At 34.9% G+C, this 11,711-nt stretch overlaps 1 protein-coding gene across 4 annotated transcripts in view; it reads right to left on the reverse strand.

Annotated features, from left to right (window-relative positions):
- rab3gap1 (RAB3 GTPase activating protein subunit 1) overlaps positions 1-11,711 on the reverse strand; it is a 45,390-nt gene that overhangs the window by 33,422 nt on the left and 257 nt on the right. For all 4 annotated transcript variants that reach the window (XR_007931584.1, XM_051905298.1, XM_051905300.1 and 1 more), the window contains exons 2-8: positions 11,548-11,603; positions 7,608-7,683; positions 7,391-7,523; positions 7,236-7,314; positions 6,915-7,034; positions 3,933-4,098; positions 2,118-2,217 (exon numbers count right to left, since the gene is read on the reverse strand). Coding sequence is in view for 3 of the 4 variants with exons in the window: in XM_051905298.1 (XP_051761258.1) it covers positions 2,118-2,217; positions 3,933-4,098; positions 6,915-7,034; positions 7,236-7,314; positions 7,391-7,523; positions 7,608-7,683; positions 11,548-11,603 (730 nt within the window). In the remaining variant the exon portion in view is untranslated. The remainder of the gene's footprint in view (positions 1-2,117; positions 2,218-3,932; positions 4,099-6,914; positions 7,035-7,235; positions 7,315-7,390; positions 7,524-7,607; positions 7,684-11,547; positions 11,604-11,711) is intronic.

Here is an 11,711-nt window from a genome sequence, read left to right on the forward strand (position 1 = left end):
ACCCTTATTCATCGTCTGGTATCGTTTAAAGCCCTTTGAAGCTGCACTGAAACTATAATTTTGACCTTCAACCGGCCATTGAAGTCCATTATAAGGAGAATAATCCTGGAATGTTTTCATCAAAAACCTTCATTTCTTTTCAACTGAAGAAAGAAAGACATGAACATCTTGGATGACATGGTGGTGAGTAAATTATCAGGAAAATTTTATATGAAAGTGAACTAATCCTTTAAGTAAGCATTTCTCTAACGATACACAGATCCAATACACTGATATACATCTGATATTCTCCAAACTTATGTTCACTCAAGACAACCAACTGTACTTTATTTCCCAAAGTGGACAGTTTTTGATCGTTCGAGTGCAAAGAGACATGAAAGAGAGCTCAATTCAGGACTTGTCATTTTAATTCAGTTTTTGCTTTTAAATGTCTCTATAGTTTTTTTATTTCTGTTTTAGTTATTTAAGTACATCAGGTTAAGCGAAAGCTTAGAAACTAGATGAAATAAAATAAGTTTACATTTTTTATATATTTATTTTTTCAGTTAATGTTTATTTCAAGAAATGAAGATTTTTTTTTTATGGTTTTAGGTTTAGTTAACTATAATAACCCTTATACTTGTAAAATATATTGAATAATGTGTCAAATAATGTTCTTAGTCTTTCCTTCCTGTGACAGAAGATACAGTAGTTTACTATTAATTAAACAGAAATTAAATTAAGTTAAATACAGTTTATTGTGTAAACAAAATAACAATAATAATAAATAATAATAATGAACCATCCCGAAATACACCGTGACTCTTATTCTGAAATGTCTGCGGTCTGTACTGTAGTTGCAGGCTGCTCATTTAAGTTCAGATGAGGGATAATAAAATATGCATTCTTACAACCGTCTAAAACATATTACCGTATAAACATCGTGTAGTAAACATTGCCATAATTCATCAACATTAGCTCATAAGCAATCGCTTGGCATAAATGTGCGCTATTCATTAACTGCGAAGCAGTCTGAAGTGCTGCTGCACGAGCCTGAAGAGCGAGCAACAGCGCTGCTTTTCCCGCGGTTAGATCAGCACGTTACACTTCAAATGTGCACATTTTCCACACAGGACAGCAGTCCTGACTGGATATCTTTCCAAATCGTCCCTCTCTATGATTTTTGTCTCGTTTTTATTCGTTGACGAAAATTAGAGTAGATTTTAGTCATTACTTTTAGTCACTCAAAACGCATTTTTATTTAGTCGTCTCCTTTTTGTCCGTGAAAAAATGTTGTTGACGAAAATGATGACGAAAATTATTCGTCACTGACGTAGGGGTTGAACGACTTCAGATTTTTCAAGTCGACATTTATGTGATTAAAGACAAGTCGACTAGTCGCTGATGGCGTCATCAATGAACAAATACGCCGGAACCTCGAGCTGAGACTTGAACGCTGGTCGCCTTGTGCACAGCTATGGCATATGACACAGTGCTACCCACAAGGCTATTATTCCGACAAAACAGCTTATTTTCATCAGTTCTTTTGTCTTTGGGTCATTATATTTCTCACAGAATTCTGCTCGTTCTAAGTCAGATACTATGGAAGCTTGTTTCTGAAATGAAATAAAAAATAAAAAAGGGAACTGCGACTTTTTATCTCACAATTCTCACAATTGTGAGCTTATATCTCACAATTCGGACTTTTTTTCTCAGAATTGCGAGATATAAACTCACAATTGCGAGTTATAAAGTCACAATTGCGTGATATAAAGTCAGAATTGTGAGATAAAATTGTGAATTCAGAATTGTGAGATTCTGTTATTTTCCTGTTTATTACTGTGAAGCTGTTTTGAAGCAGCTTCTACTGTATAAAGCGCTATAGAAATAAAGGTGGCTTGACTCAATTGTACGGACTACAGCTAGCCTGATTTCTCACTGCCGTCTCAATGACCTCTCAGCTGTCCTGAAAGCCTTTTTAGTTAAGAGTTTCAGAAGCAAATAACAACAGAAAGCACAAGTCTTCAGTGCAGACATTACGTCCGTGAAGCCATCAAACCCTCCTTCACAAGGCTCCCACGAGAGCAACACGCTGAAACACTGCAGACATCGCAGCTGATCTCAGACCAGACACACACCTGGCGGCTGCTGAGGCCACGAGCACTGCTGCCAGTCCTGAAGGACGTACGTGAAGCGAATGGCAATGTTGATGGGCGGCAGCGGCGTCAGTGGGCAGCCCTGCGGACAGACATGGATATACAAAACATCAAGAGAATGAAGGAGACAGGCAGGAAATATGACAAACAAAAAAGAAGAATATAATCAATTGTGCAATTATTATATTTCAACTAAAAAATACACAATTACCTATCAAATGCTATGACAGAGCTGTTTGTGAAGGTAAAAGCTATGCAAAGTTTCAAAGATCAAACTGCAGATAAAAGGAGTTATTGTCTCCTAAAAGAAAGAAACGATTTTGAAATGCCTGCTTAATATTCAGATATGGTAATGAGTGTTTGGTTTCAGACACATGCTGTAAAGCCCGAAACACACCAAGCCGACGCCGACGAACTAGTGGCGACGAAAGCAGACTGCGGGGTTGGCTCATGTCGGCAGCGCCTGGGTCCAAAGTTGCCCTGACACACCAAACCGACGCTCGACACCCGACGGCCAAGTAGCACGTCTGTTCTGCGCCTGCGTAAGAAGAAATGCCTTTCCGCCCTGACTGACGAGCTCCAACGATGATTCAACACGTCGAACTGGCCGAAAAAAAGCCGGCGAAGACCAACTTCAGCCGACGGTGCGACGAACAAACACTGCCTGACGGCCGACCGTCAGCTTGGTGTGTTACGGGCTTAAATCAGAGCAGAGTAGACCAATCACAACAGACTGGGCCATCTGACCAATCAGAGCAGAGTAGGCTTTTAGAAAGGAGGGGTTTAGAGAGACCTGTTGCAAAAATGTTTTTTAAAAAGAAACGGTGATGCGTTGAACAGTGATGGGCGATTTCAAAACACTGCTTCATGAAGCTTCGAAGCTTTACGAATCTTTTGTTTGGAATCAGTGGTTCGGATCGCGTATCAAACTGCCAAAATCATGCCCCCCAGTGGTGAACCATTAAAATTTCAAAACACTAATTACGTAACGAAGCCTCGTTTACTGAAATCACATGACTTCGGCAGTTTGATACGCGCTCCGAACCACTGATTCCAAACAAAAGATTCGTAAAGCTTCATGAAGCAGTGTTTTGAAATTGCTCATCACTAGATATTGTTGAATAAAGTCGATATTTGTGTTTTTTGGCGCACAAAAAGTATTCTCATCGCTTCATAATATTAAGGTTGAACCACTGTAGTCACATGATCTGTTTTAAATATGTCTTTAGTAGCTTTCTGGGCATTGAAAGTGTTAATTATCTTGCTGTCAATGCAGGCCTCACTGAGCCATCGGATTTTATCAAAAATATCTTAATTTGTGTTCTGAAGATGAACGAAGGTCTTACGGGTGTGGAACGACATGAGGGTGAGTAATTAATGACAGAAATTTCATTTTTGGGTGAACTAACCCTTTAAATGCACTTTGAACTAACATGAAACAATGAACAATTGTATTTTTATTAACTAACATTAACAATGGTTAATAAATTTGACAAGTCAAATATCATTAAAGCTGTAATACAGCAATGTATACCTTGAGTGCAATGTACTGTAAGTCGCTTTGGATAAAAGCATCTGCCAAATGCATAATTGTTAACTATAAATGCAATGCTGGAGGAGCAACAGCATCAAACCTCACCATCTTCATACTGAACCATAAATCATCAACCTTCCTACTTCATACGGCATGTGTTTTTTACAGTTAAACGTCCACAGAAATCACACCTGATCAGCATGATCTCTGTGTGTTAACATGCTCTGAAAACCTAAGACCGATCGCTCATCATCTGAACTCACAATCTTGTTCTTGAAGATGTCGAGCAGGCCGGACAGGTGGTTGTACTGGCTGGGTGCTTTGCGCAGATGCACCATCTCAAAGTCGGAGCGGACGCCGGGCCCCTGACACTCGCCCGTGTACATCCTCCTCCATTTCTGCTGGATCTGTACAAACAGCGGCACGTGGCTGCAGAACACAAAGAAGAGGAGGTGTGTAGATATAACGTGAGGGCTTCCTATCATGATCTGTGGGTATTTTAACACAGTGAGCACCTTTAAGAAGGGACAGAAATGAAGCAAGGGTGCAGAGTTACATTTAAGCTATTTTAAGGCATGAATAAATTATTTTTGCAAGAAAAAAAATTATTAAAGATGAGTTTTAAGGGATACAACTTTAACACATGGAGGTGTTCTGTAGCTCCTGTTCATCTAGCAGGTGAACACACACATGCTAACACAGCTCAACAGCGCCCCCTGATGTCAAAATTGCAGCAGTGCGACTCTAAGTATACTGCGGCAATATGACAGATGCAATTGCATTCATAAAGAATATATTTATTTTCTATTAATCACACTGAGCTGAAGCATCTCTCAACACCCATCATTCATATCATCGTATGAACAATTACAGTGAATATATTAGGCATCCACTGCAGCACAGTAATAACAAAACACATCACAATAACTTAATACACAGCATGTCCACATAAAGCATTTAAAAAGAGACTGACAGTTTATTGAAACAACCATCTATCCCACAACGCCCCAGTGAGCCATGCGATAATCCTCCTCTAGCGTTTCCATATAGCGATGCATGTGTTGCAGCACAGAGATGTTTATAACATGTCAGTCTTACTTCATAAATGATTATGAATGTGTTAAAACATATTTCACATTGACAAAGAGACAGATGTTTTCCAATATGACGCGTGTCAATAGAGTTCATTAAGATACTCATAATTATGAATGCATATGGTGGCATAACTAGTATTAAAGTGGAAAAAAGAACTTGAACTGAAGTGCTACAGCGATCACGTCACATGTAAGAGTGTCAAAAAGCCATTTACTGTTTAAATTTTGTGATAAAACAGACAGAATTTAAAGCTTTGTTTCTTATCAGAAGTAACAATATTAGATGGGAGGAGCTACAAATATTGTCTGGTGTAGGGAAAACTGTGGACCTGGCAACCCTGACATGCTTTTCCGCCCCCTTTTGATTGACAGGATACAATCGGCCCTGATCATCGGCTGTTTTAAACAATCAGCCAATAAGAACTAAAAATTGTAATGATGATAATAATAATAAACCATAACGATACATTATTATTATTAATAAGGATGATGGGTTCGCACTGTGACTGTAACACCAGATGCTTTCAATCTGAACCACTGAATCGTTTGAAAATGAATAAAATGGCCATTAAATAAAATTAAAAATAAAAAGGTAATTGTCACTTTTTATCTCACAATTCTGACTTTTTTCTCACAATTGCAAGATATAATGTCAGAATTGCGAGTTATAAACTCACAATTCTGACTTCTTTTCTCAAAATTGAGATATAAACTCGCAATGGCAAGTTATAAAGTCCAATATTGAGGAAAAAAAGACTTTTTTCACAATTCTGACTTCACAACTCACAATTCTGAATTTATAACACGCAATTGTGAGTTATAAATTCAGAATAGGCTATATGCACGGTTACTTCCTGGTTGTCGTTAAGCCAGCTCGAGCATTTCCGGTGAACTGTTAGCTGTTCATTATGTGCTCGCTGTACATTGACACAAAACCATCAATGGTTGACTTTTTAATGTTGTATTCATATTTTAATGCAGATATCACATTTACCTAATTTGCCAATAAACCAGTTTTACTGATTGCAATAAAGACGAAGCTATTGGGACCGTTTAAAAACGCTGTGTCTGTAATTAGACACGCACACGCATTTTTCCCCCAGCACTTCAAATGTTATTTTTAATGTGATTACCACAAACATTATTTGTTCATCCTTCTGAGATTATCCCCATTGTAAAACCGAACATTTAAAAATGTAGGAAATTCAACATTTGATAGAAAACACTTATTAAAAAATAAAAAAAGACAATAATTACGACTTTAACCAGCAGGTGGCGGCAAAGTAGCATTTATTTGTGCATATATCAGCCATTTCCTCTAATAGTTTCGGTTTTGACTAAATATTAAACATTATAAAATAACAAATAAAATACATTTTGACAATGTGAAGTATGAAGTACTTACAAAATCTCATGAAAAACAATAACTTTTCTTGTGAATGAATGACACAGAAAGCTCTTTCCCTTTATAACCACAGCAGCTGTCAGTCATTGCAGCGCAAGATCAAAGATTTCAGCACATTTGTAAAAACACGTAATATATTCAATGAATCCAACTAAAGTGCATATAAATATTTAATTTGACGCTTTTTTTTTTTTTTTCACACAAAAGTGTGAAAACTGATGGTCGAATTGAATTTAGCCGAGGATGAACACTGAGGTATGTCTTTATTTATTTATTTTTTATGCTGTCTTACGTTTGAATAACTAAATTAATGCTATGCCTTACTATTTAAGTGACTATATTCTGATTATAAACTAAGTATTACACTACTGATGCTCAACACACCAGCAAATGACATCTCACCGGAAGTTTTCGAGCTGGCTTATATTAATGCGGAAGTTCTAAAGAATATAGCCCATTGCGAGATATAAACACAATTGTGAGTTATAAATTCAGAATTGTGAGTTGTGAAGTGAAGTTGTGAAGTCTTACAATTCTGAGAAAAAAAGTCGGAATTGTGACATAAAAAGACGCAATTATATTTTTTTTATTTTTTATTTAGTGGTGGAAACAAGCTTCTATCATTTTACCCTCAAAAAATGCAGAATTTACAGGCAAATGAAGCAACGATATTAACGATGTGAGGATCACAGGTGTGAAGGAAACACGTTCATCAGAGATACAGGAGCATGCTGGGACTCACTCACCAGCCTGTGTTGGCCAGAGCGATGGACACGGAGCTCAGCAGCAGGTTACACTTGGACTCACTGACGATGGCTTCACAGTTTGCTCCAGGAGAAATCACCACAAACTCACGCATACCATACCTACAACACAACAGAGACGTGCGTCAGGCTCCGACGGAAGGATTTCTGGTCCATTCAGACACACTGAATTATATGCACACGCTCAGGTGAACCTGGAAAAACATCTTTCTGAGCAATACTAAACATCGAACTGCATCATATTTGAGATTCTCAATCGCTATTACTTTGCAAAATCTGACGCGGTCTTACAGAGCTTCTTACCATCTGACCAGACAGTGAGCTCGAGGAGGAAAGTCATTGTTCATGCAGAGCAGGTCCTGCATGGCCAGCGGATACGCATCTGAAAGCAGAAGACACAGTTCAACACACGCAGAAGAGGTCAAAGATCAGCTGACGAGGTCAAAGGCCAAGCGTACCTTCCTCTGGTTCATCCCTGCCTTCACTATCTGCTGACTCCTGTTTCAGACAGTGATGTGTAATGGAGAACTTGAAATCAGCGAAGTTAATCTCTTGACACGTCTCTTCCCAGCTGCTGCTGGTGTATTCGCCCTGTTAACATCAACACTGTTAACTTCTGCGTACATCATTTCATTTACATCATTTGTGTAACTGTAATCATGGGTAATGAGTGACCTTCTCCGGTGGTTTCCCAACACGACAACCAATCAGCTTCCAGTCATTGAGCACCTCCTCAACCCTGGATATGAATCTACAGAGACGCACAAGTACAAAACTTCAGTGTAAAAAACTAATGCAAAAATTGAGAAAATCAGCAGATGCATAATAAAATGAATGCTGTATATTGTGTGCATGTGCTGCATAATAGTTACTGTGCCGTCATATAAATACCAATCAATAATATAGTTGTAATGAACGAACTCACAAAAAGCTTCCTGTTGATTTCATTTCATGTCAATGAATCGATCTTAATTCAATGAAGGGTTCGGCTTTAAACTGAACAAGGTGCTTTAATAGTTTTACAATAAATAAATAACGGTACATTTGCATTTTTCACATGAGTTTACCATTATCTGCTTGAGTTTTATTTGATCAATACATGTGCTCATTACTGTATTCATGTTGCTGAAAATAACCGCAAACCATCAGATCTTTGTGTCATCATCATCTGTGGTCTGAGTTCATGTTGTTGTTGCGTTAAAAACCACAGCATGACAAACAGTTACTTGTTTCTAGCAGCGCAAATAAAGTGATTCTGAACATCTGCAGTGATTCTAGATGAAATGACGGCACGGTTACCAAAGCTGCTACATACGGAAGCCCATTACCGCCACATTAGAAAAAAAATCATGCTTTGGTACGTCATAATTATGACATAAAAAGTCAATATAATGACATACTAAATCATTTATGACATGAAAAGTCGAAATTATGACATACTAAGTGATATTTTTGACGTGAAATGTTAAAATTATGACATACCGAGTCATAATAATGAAATGAAACGTCAAAATTATGACATACTAAATGATATTTATTATGTGAAAACTTGAAATAATGACAGTCATATTTATTATGTGAAAAGTTAAAATTATGACAAACAAAGTCATATTTATGAAGTGAAAAATTTTAATTATGGCATACTAAGTCATATTTATGACGTGAAGTCGAAATTATGGCATACTAAGTCATATTTATGATGTGAAAAGTTGAAATTATGACATAAGTCATACTTTTGACTTGAAAAGTCGAAATTGACATACTAAGTGAAATTTTTGACGTGAAATGTTAAAATTATGACATACCGAGTCATAATGAGATGAAACGTCAAAATTATGACATACGAAGTCATATTTATGATGTGAAAACTTGAAATAATGACAGTCATATTTATTATGTGAAAAGTTGAAATTATGACAAAGAAGTCATATTTATGATGTGAAAAGTTGAAATTATGACAAACAAAGTCATATTTATGATGTGAAGTCGAAATTATGGCATACTAAGTCATATTTATGACGTGAAAAGTTGAAATTATGGCATACTGAGATATGTTTTTTGACATGAAAAGTCGAAATTATGACATACTAAGTGATATTTTTGACGTGAAATGTTAAAATTATGACATACCGAGTCATAATAATGAAATGAAACGTCAAAATTATGACATACTAAATTATATTTATTATGTGAAAAGTTGAAATAATGACAGTCATATTTATGTGAAAAGTTGAAATTATGACAAACGAAGTCATATTTATGATGTGAAGTCGAAATTATGGCATACTAAGTCATATTTATGATGTGAAGTCGAAATTATGGCATACTAAGTCATATTTATGACGTGAAAAGTTGAAATTATGGCATACTGAGATATGTTTTTTGACATGAAAAGTCGAAATTATGACATACTAAGTGATATTTTTGACGTGAAATGTTAAAATTATGACATACTGAGTCATAATAATGAAATGAAACGTCAAAATTATGACATACTAAACTATATTTATGACGTGAAAACTTGAAATAATGACAAGTCATATTTATTATGTGAAAAGTTGAAATTATGACAAACAAAGTCATATTTATGATGTGAAAAGTTGAAATTATGACATAAGTCATACCTTTGACTTGAAAAGTCGAAACTGACATACTAAGTGAAATTTTTGACGTGAAATGTTAAAATGATGACATACCGAGTCATAATGAGATGAAACATCAAAATTATGACATACTAAGTCATATTTATGATGTGAAAAGTTGAAATTATGACAGTCATATTTATGTGAAAAGTTGAAATTATGACAAACGAAGTCATATTTATGATGTGAAAAGTTGAAATTATGACAAACAGTCATATTTATGATGTGAAAAGTTGAAATTATGACAAACAAAGTCATATTTATGATGTGAAAAGTTGAAATTATGATATACTGAGATATGTTTTTTGACATAAAAAGTCGAAATTATGACATACTAAGTGATATTTTTGACGTGAAATGTTAAAATTATGACATACCGAGTCATAATAATGAAATGAAACGTCAAAATTATGACATACTAAATTATATTTATGACGTGAAAACTTGAAATAATGACAGTCATATTTATTATGTGAAAAGTTGAAATTATGACAAACAAAGTCATATTTATGATGTGAAAAGTTGAAATTATGACATAAGTCATACTTTTGACTTGAAAAGTCGAAACTGACATACTAAGTGAAATTTTTGACGTGAAATGTTAAAATGATGACATACCGAGTCATAATGAGATGAAACATCAAAATTATGACATACTAAGTCATATTTATGACGTGAAAACTTGAAATAATGACAGTCATATTTATTATGTGAAAAGTTGAAATTATGACAGTCATATTTATGTGAAAAGTTGAAATTATGACAAACGAAGTCATATTTATGATGTGAAAAGTTGAAATTATGACAAACGAAGTCATATTTATGATGTGAAAAGTTGAAATTATGACAAACAAAGTCATATTTATGATGTGAAAAGTCGAAATTATGACATACTAAGTGATATTTTTGACGTGAAATGTTAAAATTATGACATACCGAGTCATAATAATGAAATGAAACGTCAAAATTATGACATACTAAATTATATTTATGACGTGAAAACTTGAAATAATGACAGTCATATTTATGTGAAAAGTTGAAATTATGACAAACAAAGTCATATTTATGATGTGAAAAATTTAAATTATGGCATACTAAGTCATATTTATGATGTGAAAAGTTGAAATTATGACATAAGTCATACTTTTGACTTGAAAAGTCGAAATTGACATACTAAGTGAAATTGTTGACGTGAAATGTTAAAATTATGACATACCGAGTCATAATGAGATGAAACGTCAAAATTATGACATACTAAGTCATAAAACTTGAAATAATGACAGTCATATTTATGATGTGAAAAGCTGAAATTATGAAAAACAAAGTCATATTTATGACGTGAAGTCGAAATTATGGCATACTAAGTCATATTAACGTGAACACTTGAAATTATGACATACTGAGATATATTTTCTGACATGAAAAGTCAAAATTATAACAGCCATATTCATGACGTGAAAAGTTGAAATTATGACATACTAATTCATATTTATAACGTGAAGTCGAAATTATGGGATACTACATCATATTTATGTGAAAAGCTGAAATTATGACATATTAAGTGATATTTTTGACGTGAAATGTTAAAATTATGACATACCAAGTCATAATAATGAAATGAAACGTCGAAATTATGACATACCAAGTCATAATACATTTGAATGAGCTTGTAAGTCAACAATAACTATTTTACTCATTATTTTGACTTATTTTTTAATCCCATAACGACTTATGTCATAATTTCGACTTTGCATCTCATAATTATGGTTTAGTATGCCATAATTTCGACTTAAACAATTATGTTTTACCAAGTCATGATGTTTTACTCTTATGTGGCGACAATAGGATTCGTTTTCACTCAACAACACAAACACAAGATGACTTTAGTGCACACTAACTAATAAACCCCAACCTAAAGCCACAGAAACATGATTACAGAGGAAATGTGTATGTTCAAATGTTTATTTCTGTACCTCTCCCACTCCGATGCGGTAGTAAAATCAGTGATTTCAAACACTTCAGACTCGGGCTGAAACAGAAACCCGTGACAGTTAAAGAAGCGAATAAAGCAGAAACATGTCAAATAACTGCGTGCATTCATATGACACATGACACTGACATTATGCAGATAATAATG

The sequence above is a fragment of the Ctenopharyngodon idella genome, chromosome 9 (genome assembly GCF_019924925.1).
Source record: "Ctenopharyngodon idella isolate HZGC_01 chromosome 9, HZGC01, whole genome shotgun sequence".
Lineage (NCBI taxonomy): Eukaryota > Metazoa > Chordata > Actinopteri > Cypriniformes > Xenocyprididae > Ctenopharyngodon > Ctenopharyngodon idella.